General features: G+C 36.0%; 1 protein-coding gene across 5 annotated transcripts in view; it reads right to left on the bottom strand.

Moving 5' to 3' along the window:
* Positions 1-428: 428 nt before the first annotated feature.
* The window catches only part of TCERG1 (transcription elongation regulator 1), a 60,703-nt gene continuing 37,196 nt past the window's right edge, over positions 429-23,935 (bottom strand). For 4 of the 5 annotated variants that reach the window (XM_078067339.1, XM_078067338.1, XM_078067337.1 and 1 more), the window contains 8 exons: positions 16,177-16,295; positions 11,919-12,069; positions 7,438-7,602; positions 6,997-7,179; positions 4,874-5,053; positions 4,115-4,198; positions 2,685-2,785; positions 429-1,501 (listed from right to left, as the gene is read on the bottom strand). In XM_078067339.1, coding sequence (XP_077923465.1) covers positions 1,300-1,501; positions 2,685-2,785; positions 4,115-4,198; positions 4,874-5,053; positions 6,997-7,179; positions 7,438-7,602; positions 11,919-12,069; positions 16,177-16,295 — 1,185 coding nt within the window. In that variant the 3' untranslated portion in view covers positions 429-1,299. Of the gene's footprint in view, positions 1,502-1,777; positions 1,872-2,684; positions 2,786-4,114; positions 4,199-4,873; positions 5,054-6,996; positions 7,180-7,437; positions 7,603-11,918; positions 12,070-16,176; positions 16,296-23,935 lie in introns of all 5 variants that reach the window. The other variant, XR_013445815.1, reaches the window with a different exon arrangement.

Here is a 23,935-nt window from a genome sequence, read left to right on the forward strand (position 1 = left end):
AATGAGAAATCTATGAAGGAAGGAGACAGAGGAGTCTTTAAACTGGGGAGGTTCAGCTAGAAAGAGCAAGTGGGGGTCAAAGGTGGGTGTCATGGTATGATGTGTAGGACCCACTGAAAGGATGCCAAGAAGGCAGTAATCAGCCACATGTAACATAAAAAGACAAAAACGAGAACAACAAATCCGCATCTTCTTGCTACGAAGCAATAAGATATTGCTAAGAGACTGAGCACCAAAGTGGTTCTTTACATTCCTTCCCTTTTATACAGCAAATAATTTATTGTATTCAAGCCTTTAAAAACTACGTGATACTTAAGATGTAAAGTCAACTTTCTTTGTGCCAAATTACATTTGCTACTGCTTTTAAGAACAGGTTTAAAAGAAGTTTTTTTAAAAAATTCTTTAACAATAATCATATACAATCCACATATATAAAAAGGGTTGGTTTATTGTAGTTCAAATACATAAACTGAACATTCAAACATCTTAAAATTAAACTTTAGAAACAAAAGTTTAACATTCAAACAGGAGTATAGTTTACAGGGAACACCCAAGAAAGGTAATTTGTTGTCTAATCCAGAATATTGATAAAGATCACTTAATGGTAAATAAAATGTGTTTAACCAGCAGTCCTATTCTGGCCAATATGTTAGTTATGACCATGGTTCCATACCTGAGAAGAAATTACTAAATAAATCTTCTCTTAGGCTAAACAACAAGACTTGGCCTCTAATTCTGAGGGGATAATCAAAGCACGTAAGTGAACAAACAAAACTAAAATGTTCTTTAGAGACAAAGGTAAAAGTATGTCCATTATAATAATCTTAGCCTCTGGAAGATAAGAATTCAATTTTCAGTGTTTTCTCTTTTACCCGCTTTAAAAAACAAAATCAAAACAGAACAACCCCCAACTTAGGTTTTCTTGGAGTATGTGGTATTTGCATCTTGCAAGTTCAAACCACAAATGCTCTTACGTCTTGCATGTTTAACACTGCTAGAAAGAACGTCACCAAAAGTCACTGACTTCCACACCTCATAAAAGGATGATTTTTAGCTTCGAGATTTTAGATTTACTAGAGACAGCCTATATTTGAGTATGTATGTCAGTCATGCCACACAAAGAAAAGCATAAATTATTTCCAAAGTGTTCTCTGTTCAGAAACGGTTCACGAATGCTTCTCCTTCTGTTCGTCAGATGGTTCTGCAATAGTTTGACTAATGCACATACATGTAAAAACCTGAAAATTGGCTCATGCAAGCGTTTTGAATGAAGATCCCCCTGTGGAAGAGTACTGAGAATTATTTTGTTGATCGTCTCGTGGGCTCTGATGCTGTGGGAGGCGGGGGTGGACCCCGGCGGTCCAGGTCGTCCACATATGCCACAATCAGTTTACGCCTCTCCTCGGGCACACAGTCTAGTACTAGATACCGTTTGTCGTTCTGCAAGATTTTTTCTACATCTTTCAGGTGCTGATCAGATTCCTGGATTAGCTTTTTGGATCTGAAATAAGAAAAGAAGTCCAAGAATTACTGACTGCTGTTCCTAGGTCTTTCAGAAATGAGCTGGAAATGTCCATCTAGTTCCTAATCGTGTTTCCATTTTATTTATTTATTTTTTTAAGAAAAATTTCACTGCAGTGGTCACCTTTGTAAGTCGCCTCAGCAAAGACTCCAAGGAGTGAAAGGGCCTCAGAAGCTGAATTACCCTCCCACCCCTACTGGTGGTCCCTCCAGATCAGGGCTGAGGGTGGGTGGGTAAATCTTGCCCGTGCTGTACCTGTTCTGTGGATGAACAGAGGACTTCAGTCTGCGGGGCTGCCAATCCCAGCATCTCTCACAAGCTTTCACTTTCACATCTTTCACTAAATTAACTATAAAAATGTAGAAAGAAGTCTTACTTCACATCTAATTTAAAAGCCCAAGCTGATGCAAAACATTAAGGATCCTGACCAAAAAAATCCAATGACAAAATACCTAAAAACCACACCCTCAGCACTATCTATCCTCCCGTGCACATACCCTTCATTAAGATGTTTCCAATTTTTCTCTTAAAGGAAGAAAAGCTGGAGCATGAAACAAAACTGTTTCCTGTGCACTGACTGCTAAGCAACGTTAACTTGTTTTCCTGATGGTAAACTGTTGGGAATGTGGAACTACTGGGCATGTTACAGAGAAATCTTGTTTCAAAACTCTGACTTTATCATTTAAAATTTTTAAAGTATCCAGCAAACTGCTATCATCTGAAAAAAGAAAATGTTTTTGCTGAGCTTAAGTAAGATGATTTTAAGCTTTCAAACTGTTTCACAACACTGAATAGTCTTCACAGGAAGCAAAGATAATGGATAGTGAAGGATTATTTTAAAAGTCTCTTCACGAATACAATTCTTAAATAATTAGGGGTACTCCTAAAAAAGCAGTGAAGTAAAAACAAAAGTGTGTTTAAAAAACTGGATGGGTGGGTAACACAAAATAAGAATTGACATCTGGGCCCTTTCTTTAAAAAAAAAAAAAAAAAAAGGTAACGTAGATATGGGCTGTATTTGGCCTTTGATAAAAGTTGGCTTCTTCTTTTCCTAAAAATTAATAATGTCAACATGTGTGTGAATGCAAAGAATGCTTTGGCCATTAGAGTAAGAACTAGTAAAGACAATGACTGCTGATATGAAACATTTCATTGCACACACCTATAGGTTATAAATTTGGTCTCTTTCAAAAGCGTCCTGAAGTCAGCTTTGGCTGTGATGTATTTGTCTCTGATGTATTCCTCAAATTCTCTTTGTTTTTTCTGCAAAAAGACATTAAGATTAGGGGAAAAAAAAAAAAGTCAAAATTAGAATCAATTATTTATTAAACCAGTTACTTATAAATATAAATTATTTATAAACCATTATAAATAATTCAAAAGAAAAAGGCACTAAGGTGCATTTTTGTTCATGTAACATTTACTAAAATGCAAAATGCACAATGTACATTTTTAAGGCCAAAAGAAACCACGAACAAGGTCCCATACACTGTATTAGCACTAGCTAAGACTCAAGGGGCTTGCTCGGTGCGACACGGCTGAGGGTTTGATGAGGCTATCTCCTTTCATGTTCCTAACAACCTCAAGTGGTAGACACTCTTAAAAATAAGAGATTAAGGGGTAAACGTGCCTTTCCTACAGACTGTATTTATCTCTTCCAGCACCAAGACAATAATGTGGTATGACTTTTGGAGAACCCCAACTAACAGTCATAACTTTACTAAGTGATACTAAGCATTTAGCTCTTCTAGTAAGGGAACAGGAATGACGGGTATAAACTCTTTGGACAAAAAAGTAAATAAAATTAAATAAAATTTAAAAAGACCTTATTGTCAATTGTAAACAATCAGTGAAATTAGAAACTGAGACTGGACCTGTCAGCTATCTTTCCCAGTCTACCACTCTTTCCCAGCCGTATGTACTTTGTGGTCTGCACATCTATAACCCAACTTATTAAAGTAAATCTATGGGGCTGTGCACTCTAGACTCAGAGAAACCAACCAGGCAAAGAGAATGATGGGGACAGGAAGAAATGAAAGGCAAAGGGCTAAAATAAGACAGCAGTCAGCTACGTTTCCCTTGGCCTCATTCACTATTTCAGAAGCCAGCTGAATTCGCTTCCCACACAGGAGGCAGAGTGCACCAGAACGAAGCTCGGCTTCTAAAACTTCACTCGTCTGATGTTCCTCTACTCCAGTTTCTGGAGCATACAGGAACAAGAGGTGGTGTTGCGGCGTTCTGCTAGCATGGCTCAGGGGCTCTGACAGTCTGGTACCAGCATTAATGTTATCTACCTAGTGGGACCTGACTATACAATGAATAAAAACTACAGCTTCATTAAAGCTCTAACATCCCCAAACACAGGCTTGACCCCAAGGATTAAATTTTTAAGTTTCTCCTGTGCTTTCTTGTTTATGTATCGTGCAAGACAGAAAATATGAATTTAAACTTCAGATTTATTTCTCATACACTTAGAAGTTATTCACTTAAAACCATCAATTTCATTTTGGTCAAGATCCTAGACGTACTGATTGAACACCCAATTAATATTTATAAACTGACAGTAGTAAATCTCAGACAAAATCCTCTTACCCTGTCACTGGAGGAGAACTTAATGCACCGAGGATCTTCTTTAATGATTTTTTTTACTTCTTTCCATGTGGATGTTAAGGTAATCTTTGAAAGGCAAGTGAATAAAAAACATAAATACAACTCACTTTTATTGAGAGGGTTAAACGGCAGCACATATGGTACGTGATATCACACACTGACCTGCCATCTCTTGTAATGCCCAAAAGTAACTGGACAGGGAAGCAGCTTTAATGCAATTTCTTTTTGGCTTGCCACAAGAGTTATTTTCATGGCCACATTTCAATGTGGCCTGAGACTATCACCTGCAAACCCTGTGTCTCCATAGGTAACACCATAACTTCTAAAGAAACCATCACCAAAAAGAGATTACATAATCAGGAGAAAACCTGAACAACAGAGGGTACAAACTGCCAAAGGAGGGAGCCATGGTGCCAAACTGAAAATGGAGCGAAAGATGGAATCTATTAAATATCTCATCAGGAGGGATCGATGATTACACAGCTTGGGACATTACGAACTACCACAGGAGCAGATACGAATGTTGAAACTGCAGAAGGAAGTAATCTCTACATAGTAAGAATGCCACGAACATTTTACTTTAAAAAGGAAAAATAAAATCAAAGAAGAAAGTGTCATAAAACTCATGAATTCTAGTAACGGATCTAAAGACCATGACGCTAATAATCACATCAGTGTTTTACTTTTGGAATTATTCATGAAGGCCCATCTAGATTAAAACAGGGAAAATAAGGGACTTACTGCAGAAGTTTCATCCAGAAGTTGCCTAAAGTGCTCCCTCTTCTTTTTGGTAAGTGCTTCAATGTGTTCATTAAAAAGCTTCTCTTTCTCCTCTCTTTCCAACAAGGATCCAGATTCCCAACGGTGATCTTTCCGCAGAGTCCTCCGAGTATCAGACCATGACACATCTGAAGAACGTACCTAAAAACGTACCAAAAAATTGTATCACCAGAGACTTATCTTCTCATATTTCAACAATAAAAGGCTTATTTACTTAATTTAGGAATGATACATTTAATAATAAAAGCAGCTTCTGGTGATTCCACCTTAAGCAGTCACTGAAAATCTTTTTTAAAGCCAGAAAGCCCACCACTCAGAGCTTCCCTAAGCTGTCAAGTATGGATTTACAGGTGGAGAAGGATGAAGAGAAGAACTTCTATTTAACATCTTACCAACTTTCAGTAGGAGAAATTCCTATTCTATTCCAAATAGAACAGGAAATATCTTACTGTAGTACTAAAGAGGTCACAGGAAAAAAAAAAAAAACACTCAACAAATCTTGAGCTCCAATGTGTACTTATCAACTACATATGGAAAGTGACACTTCCGAGTATAAGCAAGAAATTAACATGGCTAAGGAGAGAAGACATGGCGGATCAGGCTGGTTCAACAACCAGCAGAAAGGTACGCTTCATGGCTTCAAATGGCATCACCAGTTATTGCTAGTCACACTGCTGCCAATGCTAAAGAAATATGGAAGGCTGAAAAGATAGGTAAGAAAAAAGAAAAATACGAAAACATTTATTTAACCAACATTTATCAAGCATCGATCAATGTGTCAGCTGAACACGGAGCTTGATACTGGAAAAAATTAAGACACTATCCCTTCCTTCAAAGGACTCACTTTTTTAAGGGGAAAGAGGTCTATAAGCAAGTAATTGCAACTGCATGTAGTAAGGGCTGCAGAGGTGTATGCTGACCACAGGGTGGCCAAGGGGAACAGGAAAAACAAATCCGCCTTAGATGGGTCAAGATCAACCTCACAAAAGAGATCTGAGTGTGATCTTGAACAATGAGTTTCTAACTGCAGTGGGAAGCATCCTAGCTGGAGGGATTGGCCTGAGCAATGACAGGATTCATTAATGTTAAGTGTGGTTCATTAGAGGTAAGTTCAGAAAGGCTGGAGCATAGGGGGCAAGAGAGGAACCAAAGAGGGTAACATAATATGAAGGTGGGGGAGTCAAGAAATGAATAGCCTTATGTATTATGCTAAGACAGAGTTTTAAATGTAGGCGACCACTAGAAGCACAGAGAACCTTCTCTCTGCAAGCCACAGGGAAAGTGACAAAATCATTTGGTTTTTATGATGACTTCTATGACTGCGATAAAGAGGATGAACTCGGGGGAAGTAAAAGCAGGGAGAACAATCAGGGAACGACTGTAACTGTCCAGAGAACAAAAAGAGGAAAATGAAAACAGATCATCAGAAGAAAGGGAAGAAATCAGAAGACATGACAGTAGTAATGAAAAGGGCCCTTACAAAAGAAGAGAACAGAAACAGCAGGAGAGACGGTGACAGGGAGAAGGGATGAAAAAAGTAGAACAGCAGAGCAGCCTTGGGCACTCACTGTACAGAGAAAACCCTACACACCTCAACAACCCTGGGTGATGCAGAAAGGTTTGTCAAGAAAATTCCAGGGTATCTCCTGAGGTCAGTACACCTCCAGTCCTAGATCTCACACCATCTACATGTACAGTAATTCATCATCACAGTGATGACCCTAAATCATCAAGAAAAAGGTTTAATTATGTTCAGCACATTTTATTACTATGGCATGTCAGTTTGTGATAATTTAAGATGACTTCCATCAAGAATAAAGAAGTTATCTTTGAGACTAAAAGATTACAAATTTTTATATATACGAAACATCTAACCTCTGAAAATGTTAAATAACTAGGGTTTTCCTATTCTAATGGTGCTAATGCCAAGAACTCCATTTTAAAACACCTTATAAAACAAATTAGCAAATTATATCTCTCAGAGTCAATCTAAATATGAAAATTTTCACTAACGAAGTAATATAACAGATCTCTCATGTCCAGTACTATAAAGGGGTGAGGGGGAAAGCAAGAGTAATATATACCATGTCAGACAAAAGAGCCTTGAAATTCTGGATAGCTTCTTCTCGTTTGTGTTGCTCTCTCTCTCGATCTATTTCTTTTGTTTGTTCTGAACGAGCCTTCTGAACCTCTCTTTCTCGTTCTCGAAGGCTTGCCTCAATGCGGGCTTGCCTTTCAAGCTCCTTTTCTTTTTCTGAGTCTAAATTCTGTAAAAGTAAAATTACAGGATCAAAATAGGTTTCCACAGAATAACTAGTATGCCAAATAGAAAATTTCAAACCTGGTTTTTAGCAAGAAAATTCCTAAACACTATACCTCGTTTCCATACCAACTACTAGAGATCTTATATTAAGAATACCAACAAGAAAAATTCCAAATCCCAAACAGGAGTGAATACCTTTATAATATAGCAATTAAGAATTTTATTATTCCATGCTTTCAGTACAAGTAAACACGATGGTTACCTTGGCTATTTTTTCAATATACTGTTTGAAAAGGTCTTCTCTCATTGATGAACTGTCCACTGCTTTGTAACGTGGATCACTTTCTACTTTGTCTTTCACTTTGCTCCATCGAGACTGACTGTCCAAGTGATGATTTGATAACAATTCAAAGAAATCCGATTTAATCTGTATTTCAAAACATGGAATGGGATGGGGGGAAATGTGCCATGAGAAATTCCTCCTATGCAAATGTTTGTAACCAGAAAAAACTATTCACTTACCTTAAAGATGGGAATAGTAATAACTTTTAAATGCATTTATTTAGAGTGGAATAATTTTTAGAATCGCTCTTTTAGGAAAAATATAAAGGACAACACACATATAAGCTCTCATTTAAAATCTACCAAGTTCAAGATAAATCATTTTCTCCAGTGAAATTATTCAAATGCAGAAAAAAATCTTAGGTTGTTTTTAACTTTTGCATTTCAGAACTGCCATTTTTTTATAAGAAATAAGAACTCACATTTATTTTTAGGTAAGATTCAGGCTTATGAACTGACAGTAAACTATACTTTAACATCAAGACACTAAGAATGACTTATTTTAAAAAGTACATGAGTAACATTTTTTGTTTGTTACAAAAAGGGGAATTTAGAGCTGAGCACAAATAAGTCTCATTCATTCGAAACTTGAAACTATACTGTCAAACGTCTAAAAACAGGTAAAAAACGGTAAATTTTTGTATTTTAGTTTAAAAAAAGCAATGTTTGCACCCTTACATGTAAATTACAGAATTTCTATGGTCATAATCAAGCATTACATAAACTATATTTAATTTTTTGTATTTAGCCATTAAATATGTATGCCTTTACCATTATACAACTCAAAATAAAAGTGTTAATGAATTTAACATTCTTAACCAATCAAGTACCAAGTTAGTAACATTATACCAAGGGTATGAAATGGTATTAATCCTTTAGTGTCAACATATACAATACTTAGAATCCCTCTCCCAAACTGTAATTCTCATTTTTTAAATAGGGAAGAAAGGGATAAAGAAGGCATTTATTTTTATGCACCTTTGAGGACCTGTTTTAAAATTCAGTCTCATTTAAATTATCTTGTACTCCTACCAGGGGGGATACCTGAGGTAGCAGTCAATTCAAGAGGATTCTGGCCATGTCAAGAACCTCTCCTCCCCATAGGGGTTAAACATGCTGGCTTCCCACCTGACCAAGGGAAGGAGAAATTAGGAATGGAATCATTCCTTCTGCCTATTCCAACCCTCATTTCCCCTATGAGAGGATTAAAAGGGAGGATGATGTCCTTTCTGGAAAACATGGTAAGGTTGTGAAAAAGAGTTTCCCTATTAGAGATTTTTTTTAAAAAAACAAGAGCTAACCAACTGTGGATTTCTTTACTACTGAACTTAGCTCTTGCCTTTGTTTGGAATAGTAAGAAATACTCATAAACCCAGTATTTCTAGACAGTGAAAAAGAAACTACTTGATATAGTGATTTAACAATTTTTCTGTTCATCTTGTCTACTTTGTATCTGACATGATGAACACCCAATTCCTAGATGCATATAACTACAAAGCAAAATTGACAAAATTTGTATTAAATAAAGCATGCAAGCTGTATCAAATAGGAATCTTTCCAAGCCACAGGAATTTATATTGATTTAAGACAATTTTCACATATTAGACACGAAACCTATAAAGTAAGGATTATCATACAGGTTTTAAAAAATGTGTGATGTATAAACAAAGTGAACTTTAAATGAAGTTAAACTTCCTTTCACTATGGATACTACCATGACAGGCTATTACATGGCTTACCAAAGCTGCTATTTGTATGGGAATTATTTAACAACTGAGTAAATGTCAAAAAAAAAAAAAAATGTAAGTTACCACTAGCAGCAATTCAAGGCCCTGTATCCCCTATTTTCTTCTGTCTCCAAATGGAAGTACCTTACCATCTAGGCTGTTCAGTTTAATAGGGAAAAAAAGTCTCCCTAGACTAATAATGTACTGTAACAAAAATATTTAATTTGTTCAAAATGAAATTTAAGGGAAGGTAGAGAGAAAAATGCCAACTTTATGAGAGGATTAACTCTATTATATGCAACTTCAAATGTGTTGTTCCAAAAGGTATGTTACTTGAACCAGAATTTTATAAAAACTGGTTATAATAAAAAATTGTAATAAAATAAACAAAAACTTGAGGGTAGCTATTTTGGCAAGCAAAACAGCCCAGTAAAATAAGCAGAGTTTTAGGGACATTTTTTTATAAAACTGAAAATAACCAGTAAAACCTCCATGAAAATGATTTTACCCTTTAGCTTAAAAATGTCTACTGAAGGAAAAAAGCAACTTCACCAAAAATCAATGTCCTTCATAGGTTTCTGACTCAGCAAGTAATTACCTTTAAACCTTTACTATTCAGCTATTAATTGCATTATCTCAATGCTACAAACAGCAGCTAGAGAATCACAAGAACAAAGAAAGAAACTCCAATATACCAGCACCATGCTACTAGTACTAATCCTACCATTCAATTAGTTAAAATGTGATTTTTAAAAAACGGTATAGACAATATACTTCATAAAAATAAATATTTACTGTACAGTAAAAGTCATGAAGTGGTAAAACTTCATTAACCAGCTACTTCTCCGAATGTGAATATAAAATATACTATATTTAAACCCTTACTTTAAAGATTTTTGTTTCCATGGCCTAGTTAGTAATTTTGCATTCTTTAAACTGGCTGAGAAAGTTTCACTTTAGTAATTTCCGGCCTCTTTTTAAAAAATTAAGTAATGATACAAAACCAAACCTGTAATTTAGAGAATTTTATAATCAAAAAAAAAAAAAAGCTGAATATATTAGGGTTATTTAGATGTAATGTCTATTTAATTTATTTCAATTAACACATTGTGGGCACAACTCTCATCACTTCATAAGGAAAAAGACTAAAAAAATGTAAAGTACCGGAACTGTGGGAGGCTAAAGTCACCACAGAGAGATACCAATTCTTTCCTCACTAGGGAATCCCATAATACTTTGCGTATCAGTGATTGACAGCTGTCAGACTGAACTGATTGAAAGGCAGCACAGCACAAAACTGTAAAGTCTATCCACTTGTTATAAAACAGAATACACAAAAATAGTGACAAAAAAAGTGTTTAGAAAAAGAACATTAGTTACAAATGCAAAGACAAAAACATTCAATTTGTATAAAAGCAATCACACAGTAGCATTCATTTATTTACTTGGTTTTCTTTAATCAAATAGGTTATTACTAAAAGTCAAAAGTAGCAAACAATTCACTAACATGACTCTAACTGAACACTCAATTTTGCACATTTCCTGAGAAGCATAATCATTTGAAAAAGAAAAAAGTTGACACTGAAAAATTTCTGGAAGGATCTACACAGAAGCCCAATGTAGCATATAATCAGGAAGTTTCAGGTATTTCTGACAAAAGTCATTTCACCCAATACTATTACTATTTACAGTGAAAAAGGCTTCTTCTCGGTAAGAATGGTATTATTTCCCTAACAACATTTCTTAAAAGAAGTTGTGATGTTTTAACTTTCTGGAATAACGGGCCATTTTAAATGTCAAAAATGATTAGGCTTCAGAGGTTCTTTTTCTCCATTCACAAAGCACACAGGGACACTAAGGAGAGTGGCTGCATGTTCTGACGGTTCACGCACCACTGGTGCCATCTCCACCACTCTGCTTCTCCAGTGGTGGGCTCCCCTCCATTCCTGACACTGCTATCAAATGACATTTGGAATTCATTAATCTTTAATAGCTGACCTTTATTTCTGATAAGCAATAATTTATACGTAAGATATGTTTACTAAAAGATTAGAAAGTCACTAAAATGCTATCTTTTAGAAGGCAAAAAAGATAAGAAACCTTTTTGAAATTTAAAGGTTACTGCTTATTAAGAATCTTGAAATCTTAGCAGGCACCAGTGAATAAACAGACCTAATAAGTCAGTTCTGGGTTTACTGGGCATCTCAGTATTAATAAATTGTAAATGTAAAATAAAATATAAAGCAAATCTAAGTAGTTTAGTGAAGTTATTAAAATAAACATCATGGAGCACCTGGGTGGCTCAGTTGGTTAAGTGTCTGCCTTCGGCTCAGGTCATGATCCCAGGGTCCTGGAATGGAGCCCCAACGTGGGGCTCCCTGCTCAGCGGGGAGCCTGCTTCTCCCTCTCCCTCTTCCCCTCCCCTTACTTGTGCACGCTCTCTCTCTCAAATAAATAAATAAATTTTTTAAAAATGAAAAATAAAATAAACATCATGGAAATAAAGGGACAATTCACACATATAAACGAATATAAAAGTTAACTTATAAAGCTAAACAGTAAATGTGAGTCCTGTAATTTATGCCCATGAACAAGATTAGCAACACAGCCCCACATTAGTCCCTTCCTATTCACACTCCCATCAATCACACCACCGGAACTAAAACCATCTTACCTTCTCACCTCTGGTCTTCGAATCTTCTTTCTCTTTCTTCCTTGCAGCTGCCACAAATTCATTAAACAAGGCTTCTCGATCTTTCATCTTTTCAATTGCTTTGAATCTTGAATCTTTAGCATGCTTGGCTGCAAATTCACTAAAAGTAGCTCTGTAACAAAATGGCAAGTGTGCTAACTTTGGTAGAGCTATTTCTGCTTGTAGAAAGGTATAGCAGAAGATACCATTTTTCCAGCAAGAGTATGTGCCAAAGAGCCATTGAGCCCCAACATCTGCCCAAACAGTAAACAATGAGCAACAGAAAAGAGTAAAAAAGGGCTAAAGGGTGAAAATGTGGTTAGCGATTTGTATACTATCAGCAAACGGTGGGATAACACATCAGAGAGCAAAAAATGTATGTGCTCCAAGAGACTTCAGAGCTCATCTATTTTCACACTAAGAAGAGGTTCAGTCTTGCTTCCAGCTGTGGAGGAGTAACTTTATTGAATTAGCTCTCCTTCCAGGAGCAACTATGAAACAGGACAAAATACACGAAGCAACTGATTTCAAAACAGTAGACAACAGGGAGAGTACTAAGACTGAGGAAAGCCCCACTGCCCTCTGCGTCAGGACAATTTCCCAAGAAATTGTACTCCAAGCAGAGTACAGTGGCCTCAAAAGTCAGAAGCAGTGAAGATCAGAGTTTGGGTGCTAAAATGGCAGAGGAAAAAGCTATAGGAAGAAAGTACCCCATAAGTACACCAAAAAGCAATTCCCCGTGAGTGTATGGCCAAGGCTGGACTGCAACAGCACGCCCCCCACCAAAGTGCTACATGGTTAAGAGCAAAAAACAGATCTTAGAAGTTGATAGTACAGAAAAAGAACAGCATTAGGACAATAAAGTCCACAAAAGATGAACAAGGGAGACAAAGCTGGACCGCTGAAAAGCACCTTCCACCTTCTGAGATCCACACTAACAAAGCCTTAAATCAAAACAATTAAATTAACATAATCAGCCTGTAATAAAGTGAACTGCCTGTGAAAACAAAAATCCAGAATTTCCAATATTCAATCAGAAAACACTAAACACACCAAGAATGCATAATCCATACCAAAAAATTTTTAAATCAACAGAAACTAAACCCAAAATGTCCAGATGTTGTTCTAGGCAGAGACAAATCCTTTAAAATTATTATAATTATACCAAAAGGATTAAAGAAAAATAGGTTCAAAGAACTAAAACAAGGTCTTAATGAATGAACAAAAAAAGGGAGTTTCAGCAGAGATACAGAAAATAGAAAAAAAGAACCTAAAGCTAACTGAAAGTAAAAATTCACTGGATGGGCTTAAAAAAGGAGGAGACATAGAATAAAGAGCCAGTGACTCCAAGTTAGATCAGTAACAGTTATCTAATCAAAAGAGTACACAGAAAAAAAATTAGGGGGAGGAGGAGAATAGTCTCAGAGACATGCGAGATAATACCAAACACTTTAAAATAGGTGTAATTAGAATTCTAAAAGAGAAAAGAATGAATCAGAGCAGAAAAAATGCTGATCAAAAATTTTCCAGATTTGATGAAAACATCAATGTACAGATATGCAAAAAGCACAGCAAGCTGCCAAGCAGGCTATATGAAAAGATGAGGCCTATGAGGGCTAATGAGGCTCAGCATAAAAAAAATTTTTCTTCACAAATAAAAGGCATTTATATAGTCTTCATACGTTTGAATATACCTCAATATTTGAAGCTTTCCCCTTACATAATGATAATTTGCTCTTGTAATAAATACTCCCACATTTAGCATGTTTTTAGAGGGGAAAAATAAATCTTACTTTCTCCTTTTAAGAACTATTTAACTATTTCAACGCACACATAAAACTACATCTTCTCAGGTGTTAAAGGTTCTACTACAACTTTCATTAATAAAGAAAAAATTGGTTAACTTCGGAATTTAGAATTTAAAACATCAACTGAAAACTAGGAGTACCACTCCCAGCTAACATTTGTTATTTTTACGCTCCAGCAACCAAATCCAGATTATAAAAATCTTTTACATGCAACTGTTATTACTTAGAATACCTAATTTCATTAATTCAACATTTTTAACAACAGGATATATTGTAAACCTGGTCTGAATAATGGAAATGTAACTTTAATAAAATTTTGAAGTAAAAATTGCATGTCCCAGAAAAGGGATCACATGTAGCCCATCAAATGTTTCTTTTCATGATAAATTAAGCACCTTGCATTATAGTTTTAAGAAAGAAGAGCAATTACTACTATGATTAAAGAATAAACCTTTTTTTAAAATGTAAAATCAACTTATAAAAGTGAGAATTAAATAATTATTATTTTTCACCAGAAAAGACCAAGATGAAGTTTTAGCATTAGATTCAGATAGATTTTTATATGACTCCAAAAAGCACTGCTTGGTAACAGACATGTTACCCTTTTTTCTCAGGGAGAGTTGAGGGTGGACAGTAGTAGTAGTAGACCAGTAAGAGTAGAGTGACCAGGAGTTGACCCTAGGAGGAATGCCTTAAGATTTCCATCAAAATAGAAAAAAGACAGAGAATGGGTACTAAGGTAATTCTCCCCAGTCATTCTTTCCCTTAGAATAAACTCCAGGGCTTTTTATCTACAAATTCTACTAAAAAGCTTTGTTGATAGTAGTCTTTTTCCATTACAAAGTGGACTTAAGTTAATGGGCACTATTTTCTCCATTTTAAGTTTTTCCTCATTTTCTGCCACTCACTAAAATTGGTCCTGATCTCTATGCTAGTGTTGAATGTATTAATATAACAATACAGCACAATGTCCCCAGTGCCAAGACTTCTAGTTATGTACCTCATGGCTTTATTTTTTGAAGTAACCTGCGAAGTACAGATCACTCCAACAATTCTATGAGCCCCAAAAGAACACCAACAGGATACTGTGACACAGCAAGACTTTGTCAAATCCACAAAATGGAAATCTCTTCAGAGTCTCAGTTATTGCCAGATTCATACTGGTTTTAATAAATAGATATATTTTGCTGAATCACTTCAAAACAAGCTGCAGACATGCAGACATCATGAGACTTCACCTATAAATATTTCGGCATGTATCTCCCTCGGAGTAAACCTTTTCCCCTCCACAACCACAATACCCCCAAAAACTATGAATTCTCTAATATGTAATAACAAACCATGTTCAAATTTACTCAACTGCATCCCAGTTGCAAGTGTCTGACCCAAGAACTCACCCTTCTGATTAACCAACAGAAAGGCCCAAGACCCCTCAGAGTCTGAAACTCAATTACCCCCTGACAAATACTACATTCTTCAGAGCCACAAATACTCTGTTAGCTTTATTGTCTAAAGTGTATTAATGCCATAGGTTTCTCTTCATGTTTCAAACATAAAATTGTAATACCAAGTACACTTTCTCAAACAACATCACTCTTATCTCCAATGACAAAAGTAACTGTTTAAACAAGATGAATTTTTATAAAAACTACCATTTAACCCAGATGCTCCGCGATTCTACCCTATAGTTTTGGAAATTCTCCATATTATGAGGTGTTCACAGCAGCCTAAAAACACAACTGATAAAACTAAGCCACAAATAAGAAAGTAATTCTCCCTTGCCTAATCTGTGCTTAGCACCGGCATCTAATTGAAATCCCACATTCACTTGTGCAAGCTACCTAATTTACTCTTACTTTCCTTATCTGCAAAACAGGTATGAGAGGAGTCCGTTAATCATGCGTGTAAGTTTGTACATATATCTTTAAGTGCACATAAAATATCCACGAAATGATGCCATTACTGTTATGATGCTAGTCACATAAGTTTAAAATGTCTCATCTTCTTCGGCCCATTACACATACTCACTACCCATTAACAATCAATTGAAAATGTCAGACAAAAACATAATCTAGACAGAGAGGTCCTTAATCACTCCAATTCCATCAAAATAATGTCCCTGTGCTGCAAGTTATTAGGTGTAAAACTTTAAGATGGAGACAGATTTTTTTTTTTTAATCATTTACCAGTTTCTAGAGAAGGAAATTTATTCCCATAGGGAAGCTTTTAAAACAAAGGTACCCTTCTTGAAAACCAATGCCTCTCACAGGGCACAAGAGATTCCTCTAAAGGAAATATATTAAGAATGAAGATCAGAAATGCAGCCACCAATAATCAAATAATCCAATTATCCAAAAGATACGTATTCTCTTAGCTGGTCTTAGGAGAAAGCACATAAATATTTTGAAATGTTACAATAATGAACCATATACCTTGGATTAAATTTTGCTTCTTCCATCATTTTCTTGAAATCTTCCTTGGCTTGCATTATTTTGTTTTTCTTTTCCCTGCGTTCTTCCTCAGCCCTCGTCTTTACATACTGATCAAATACCTATCACAAAAATAAACCAATTTGACAAGTTAGTCTTTCATATAAATAATTTAATTACCAAACTACGGAATCTGTAAGAAAATACTAAGTCAATATCTTTGTCCAGAATGTAACAGAAAAATACACTAACTATAGATATCTCAATTATATGCAGACTATCTATAGCAAGTCTCAGAAGCCCTCTGTTTAGATTTCCAGAACAGAGTTAAAAGCCCCTGTAATTTTCATTTTCCCTGATTACAAATTGAATACATGTTTACTAAAAAAATTTCAGGCAATATAAAATGTATAAAAGAAATTACAGTCCTTCCAAATCTTTCTAGAAAAAAACATCAGCAGTATGGGTTTAAATTTATTTCAGTGGTTCTCTTTAAGGCATAACTATTTTCACCAAAATGTAATGCTTTACAGTTTAAATTTATTTCTGTGGTTCTCTTTAAGGCATAACTATTTTCACCAAAACGTAATGCTTTACATCTATCCTATAGTATTTTCCCACTTAGTAACATATAGACAAGGTAATAAACTGAACACGCACACCTATTTCCTGTTTTCTTCAAATGCCATAAAATGCCAATAGAGGATTTTTTTTTTTTAAATCACAAACCAACAAGAACAGGCCAATGGGAAAAAGAGAAAGAGCAACTCTCGATGGTGAAAAGCACATGGATAAGTAGTAAAGGACTTGGAGGACATGAGAAAGCAGACCCTAATTTAGCAGTCAAGAAAACAAAGAAACCAATTCTTTTTTTTAATTAGAGAATCCTCAAACAGCTCCACAGGTGACAGCACCAGATATCCATAGAAGTGAGGGTAGAGTATAGCTATAATAAGGTTCTTTAAGAATGAGTCAATCAGTAGATCCCCCTTGCCAACTTCATGTACCGGAGGGCACTGTCACTCCTGAACCTAAGTAAAAGGCAGGTGATTAGTCTCTAGAACAAGGGATGGCAACTCACAATCTGCCGGCCAAATCTGGCCTGCTGCCTATTTTTGCACAGCCCAAAAAAGTTTTAACATTTTTAAACGGTTAGGAAAAAACATACTAGAAAATTTCATGACATTTCATGACACATGACAATTAAATGAAATCCAAATTTTAGGGTCCGTAACTAAAGCTTTATTTGAACAGTCATATTCACTCCTTTACATCTATCTATGGATCCTCCTACACTAGAGCTGCAGAATTATACTATAGTGACAGGGACCAGATGGCCCCCAAAGTTACAATATTTATTATCTGACCCTTTATGTTAAAATTTTGCTGATTCTTGCTCTAAAAGGTAATGCGGTATCTCTGGCCTGAGTTGGGGAGGGGGTGCGGGGGAGGGACAACATGAATTAGAAATGGGGCATACCAGAGAAAACAGTGAATTAACCAGTTACATACCAAACATAAGACACAGTTCTCCCAGAACAAAAGCAGTAAGGACTCTGTCCTCTCATCAGGACACGAAAGGTTCTTATCAAGAATCTGACCAGCCTAAAAATTACCTGCACCAGGAGATCCTCAACAAACTGGCTTAAATCACCCTACAGCAGGGTTTTTCAACCTCAGCACTTATGGCACTTGGGCCAAATAATGTTTAGCAGCAACCGTGGACACCAGATGCCAACAGCACCCCCTCAGTTGTGACAACCAAAAATGTCTCCTGGGGCAAAACTGTCCCTGATTGAGAAGCAAGGCTTTACAGTAAAGCCAAGTCATGGGAGCCCAATTAGATGCTCAGAGTGCCCAAAGAGCATTTTAGTGCTTCATTCCTAATCATGAGAAGTCCAGGTCTCTTTAAAGACATCTAAGGAAACTCTCCAGCATGAAAAATAGAAACCAAAATAGAAAACAGAAACTGTGCATGAAAATGAAAACTTAAAAGAAAACAATCCTCAACAATCTCATAAAACTAAGATACTATAACCATAAAACAAGAAAGAAGAAATCCTAGAAATTAAATTATGACAGAAGAAATGAAATATTAAAGGATCAGACTATAAAAATGAGAAAGTCACCCAAAATGTTTTTTTAAAAAAGGGCAGAGGTAGAAAACAAGAGGGAAAAAAACTTTAAGGACAAGCCCACAAGGGCAAATTTAAACAGGTGGAAACAAATCAAAAAAGCAATACAAGAAAATCTCCCAGAACTGAAAGATACAAATTCACATACTAGAAGGGCCACCAAGGGCCCAGCACAACGGGCCCCTTCCACCAAGGCACATAATCACCATGAGATTTCAGAACTCCGTACACTAAGAGAAAGATCCTACATGCCTACGAAGGAAAAATAAACACGTCCATAAAGAAAGGAACAAGTAAAGATGGATTCAAAAACAATGAAAACTAGAAAAAGCAACATCTTCAAAATCCTGAAAAAGATTTCCAATTTCAAATATCTTAACCAAACAATTCCAAATTAAGGATATACAATAAAGGTGTTTTCAAATATGCCAGGCTTCAGAAATTTATTTCCCATGCATGTTCTCCCAAGAAGCTATTACAGGGATGAAATGCGTCAAAACGGAGTAAACCAAGAAAGAAAAGACTTATGATGTAGGAAACAGGTGAACCCTCCCCCCTCACACCCCCGGCCCACCAAAAAGAGAGATGAGGGAAATCCCAGGATGATAGTAAAGACTGGTCATCCTCAAAAATGACAGCAATACATCAGGTGTAGAGGGCAACCAGTCCAGAATGAAGCAAATCAGAAGGCTCTGGAAGAAATGTCTTCAGAAAGATAAAACTGGGGCAGCACTCTAATATTTTTCCTAGCATATCTTATAGAACTATTTGACTCTTTAAATGTGTGCATGCACATCTTCAGAAAAAGTCAAGCAAAAAATGTTTTCTTTAAAAAACTTCAAACTTCTTTCCAGGTCAGTCCATATATATCTACTAATCTTTAATAGCTAAAGAGAATTATCTACAATTATCTCACCAGTCTCCTGCTAGGCATGTAGGTCATTTTCAGTACCCTCTAAATATAGCACTGCAATAAATCCTGAAAGCATTTGCATGCTGACGGAAATGGGAAAGAGGGCTCTTTTCAACCCCTCTCTCCTTTCTTGGTACATACTTTCTTTTTCTTTTTTTCTTTTAAAAGATTTATCCATTTCAGAGAGAGTACACGGGGGAGGGGGAGAGGGGGAGGGGAAGCCGACTCCCCACTGAGCAGGGAGACAAGGAGGGTCGAGGGCCCCAGCCAAATGAGCCACCCAGGCACCCCCTTGGTATATACTTTCTTATTTGTAAAAGTAATAAATTAGAAATAAAACCCAAGTGAATTTATGTTAACTTTCTTTTCAGAAGCTCGAGAAAACTTCACATCCCCTCCTCTGGGATATCCCACACCAAGGTTAGGATTTAGGAGTTCTGTTATGCTTCCAAGTTTCTCCTAATTATTTGTGTCGTGCCTCCCAATACACTTGGGCTTTATGTTCCTACTTTAAGCAGTTATTTCTTACAACATCAACTTGTGAACAAAATGTTGTAATTAACACCATGACAGTTAGTAAGTTTTTAAAAACTTCCTAGTTGACTTTTATAGGTATAATCAAAACCATCCAAAATAAAGGACTATACTGTCTAAGCCAAAGCAGCTTCCAGGGTGCTGGTAATATTCCATTTTTTTGCTTTTTTTACATCACTTTATTGATGTATGATTGACATACAAAAAGCTATACACATTTAATGTATACAATTTGATAAGTTTGGAGATAAATATACATCTGGGAAACCACCACAGTCTATGCCAAAAACATATCCATCACCTCCAAAACGTTCCTCCAGCCCTTTTAATTTATTCTTATTTTATATGTGGTATTAAGAACACTTAAGATTTATCTTCTTAGCAAAACGTTGAGCATCCAATACAGTACCACTAGCTATAGGCACTATGCAATACAAACCTCTAGGACTTAGCTGTCTTGCATAACTATTTATGCGCACTTTGTGAAACTTGGGATTTTTAGACTTTATGTATATTTTTCTTCAAAATATAAATTTGTGAAAAGTATGGGTGTGATATTGTGTTGTAAGAAAACATAATAAAAGTAAAAAAAAAGAACAGAGAAGCAAAAAAAAGAAAGAAAAAATATATATATATTTGATAAAGAATGAAATATTGCCATTTGTAACAACACAGATGGAGCTAGAGAGTATTATGCTAAGCAAAATAAGTCAAGAGAAAGACAAATATCGTATGATTTCACTCATATGTGGAATTTAAGAAACAAAACAAATGAGCAGAGGGAAGAAAGAGTGAGAGACAAACCAAGAAATAGACTCTTAACTAGAGAGAACATGCTGATGGTTACCAGAGGTGGGGGGGGGGGAATGGGTAAAATGGGTGATGGGGATTAAGGAGGGCACTTGGGATGAGCACCAGGTGTTGTATGGAAGTATATATTGTGTACCAGGGACTAGTATTATACTATATGCAACCTAATTGGAATTTAAATAAAAAAGAAAATATATGTATTTGGTCTTCATCTTGGCTCCTGGCCAGAGTTCCTAAAACCCTTATAATTTCCTAAGTGTTAAGAACAATTTGATGTTATTCATAACAAAGCCCTTTCACCTATACCTAAGTTAGTGTCAGTGAAATGATTTCTGGAAAGCTTCTAGATAACCACAGGATGGCAGACAGTCGCCAGTGGAACCAACCATATCATTTGAGCATTGGAACTTCCAAGGGCTATGACTGAGTCCAATCACCAATGGTCAATGACTTAATTGATCACTCCTATGTCATGCTGCCTCCATAAAAATCATAACCAAAGGGGTTCAGAGAGCTCCCGGCTTGGTAAACATTTCCATGTGCCAGGAGAATGGCACACTCCCAACTCCACAGGGACAGAAGCTCCAGCATCCAGGACCCTTCCAGATCTCACCCTATGTACGTCATCTGCTGTTCAATTGTATCCTTTATCATATCCTTTCTTATATTGTAAACCAGTAAACGTAAGTGTTTTCCAAAGTTCTGTGAGCCATTATAGCAAATTATTAAACCTGAGGAAGGTACTATGGGAAACCCTGATTTGTAGCCAAACTCAACAAAAGGGTGCAGAACCTGGGAACCTACTACTTGTGATTGGCATTCAAAGAGAGGGCAGATCTTGTGAGACTAAGCCCTTAATCTGTGAGATCTGACCCTAATTCCATGCAGACAGTGTCAGAATTCAACTTAATGGTGGGTCAGCCAGCTACTGTCAGAGAACTGATTGATGTGGAAAAATACCTACACATTTGATGTCCAAGTATTCAATGTGTAAAGGAAGTTTTTCCTTTTCAACAGGTCTCTATTATTTGATTCTCACTTCAATTTAATTCAATTTATAATTTGATACTGACTCAGTAAACAGTGGCCAAGACGGCCAGTTGACAGTCACTAACTATCCTGGTAATGTATTACCATATTCTAACACTATCAATCTTAAAAAGCTCTCAATAACACATAACTATATTAAAATGTTTATTTTTGAAATAAGGTTAACAGACAATTTATTTTAAAGTGTTAGCCTAACTGGTCTCTACATCAGAGCCTAAAATCCTGCATGGAAATGCTATGATTCTGTTGAAAAATGTTATTCACTTTTAAACTTGTCAAAACAGGGGTGCCTGGGTGGCTCAGTCATTAAGCATCTGCCTTCGGCTCAGGTCATGATCCCAGGGTCCTGGGATCGAGCCCCGCATCAGGCTCCCTGCTCTGCAGGAAGCTTGCTTCTCCCTCTCCCACTCCCCCTGCTTATGTACCCTCTCTTGCTCTGTCTCGGTCAAATAAATAAATAAAATCTTTTAAAAAAATAAATAAAATAAACTTGTCAAAACAAATACAACAAAAATATTTGACTCCTTAAGTGATCTTTTATCAAAAACAAGATTATATAAAGAAAATCTTAAGTTAAAATTTACGGTTACAATTATATAAAATACTGCTTTTATAATGATGTAAGATATACATAAATCCAAAGAAAACTAGAAAAGGACAGAAGTGAAAGATGTACTTTTAGGTTATCAGACATTTTCAATGAAATTGTTAGTTTTTTTTAAATCAAAACACGTATTTCAGAAATGAAGTTATAAAGTGCAAATATGTAACCTAGCACTTAACTGGTTTCTCCCTGATTTTATACTCTTATGCAAATAATAAAACTAAGTACTGAAAAAGTACATGGATTAATGCCAAATGTTAGCTTCCCCTTTCATTTCTTACACTGCAGTTGGAAGAATTCCACTCAAACGGCATGAGAACCTTTAAGTAAAATTTTTATTTAAATAAAACAATGCTTGGTATTTTTCCTCTTTTTAACTATTACTCCTATAGGAGTAATAGGAGTGTAACACCATCAGCTTACAAAATGCCTCCTAAATTGGGAAAGAATTTTAGCTCTCAATACAAGCTTGTAATTTAACTCAGTAAGAAACTATAACACTCAGTAGCATGACGAGAAAGTCTCAAAAATTTTAAAGTACACCTCCAGAGATATTTAGGTTAAGCATTGTTCCAGGCATTACACATACAACAATGAACAAAACAAAGTTCCAGCACTCAGAATTTATATTCTGCAGTAGGAGGAGACAGAAGATAAGATAATTTTAGATAATCAGAGCTATGAGTGCTATAAAGGAAAGAAGGCAAAGAGATACATTGATCAGAAGGCATTTGCACAAGCACCTGAATAAAATGATAGAGCATATACAGACACCTGGGGGAAGAACATTCCAGACAAAGAGAAGTACCAGAATATGCCTTACTTGTTCAAGGCATAACAAAGGAAGTGTGGCCAGAATGAATAAATCTAAGAAAAGAGCTTCAAGAAGTATGCAGTTAAGAGTGTTAACCATAAAGAATTTCAATTTTATCCTAATGAAATGGGAAGCCCTGGACATTTTTTAAGCAAGGGAACAGTAACAATACCTTAATCTGTCACTTAAACTTTAAAATTAGTGTGGCTGCCATGTGGAAAAAGAACTTGACTATAGAGAAAGCAAGAACAGAAGGAAGCAAAGATATCAGTCAGAGGCTACAAGGATGCTGAGAAATGATCATGGTGCCTTGAAATACAGTAATACTGGGGGAAATGGTGAATAAGAAGTTGTATTTACAAGCTTTTAGAGGCAGATTTTGCTGACAGACTTGAAATGTGCAATGGGGAGAAGTAAAGAATCAAGGCTGATTTATACTTCTTGATAGGGCCATCAACCCAGGAGAGAATGAGACCATCACACAGTTTAAAACAAACAAAACCAAAAAACCCTACTATGCTTGAAATGCAGATGCAAATATATCTGGAAGTCATGCTTTTCTATTACACATACAAAATACATGTCTGGCACACTATAAATGTCCTCTCATCATAAAAAGTTTGTGATGAGACCTACATGCATAATGGCACAAGCAGTGCAGAGAATTATTCCAACTGTTAAATTGTCAATATACAGGACAGACTACCAAATGAAATCCTGTAGCTCAACAGCCCTATAGCAAGTGGTCAACATACTCACCATTCTAAAGACATCACTGTCTGGGTGGTCCAGGTAATTCAGAAACTATGTAAGTTGAAAGTGTGCAATGCTTTAGAGGAAGAAGCAGTCATTGTGAGATGATACGTATTGCTGAGTCACCATGGGAATCAATGGCAACTCAA

Source organism: Halichoerus grypus, chromosome 2, assembly GCF_964656455.1.
Source record: "Halichoerus grypus chromosome 2, mHalGry1.hap1.1, whole genome shotgun sequence".
Taxonomy (NCBI): Eukaryota; Metazoa; Chordata; class Mammalia; order Carnivora; family Phocidae; genus Halichoerus; species Halichoerus grypus.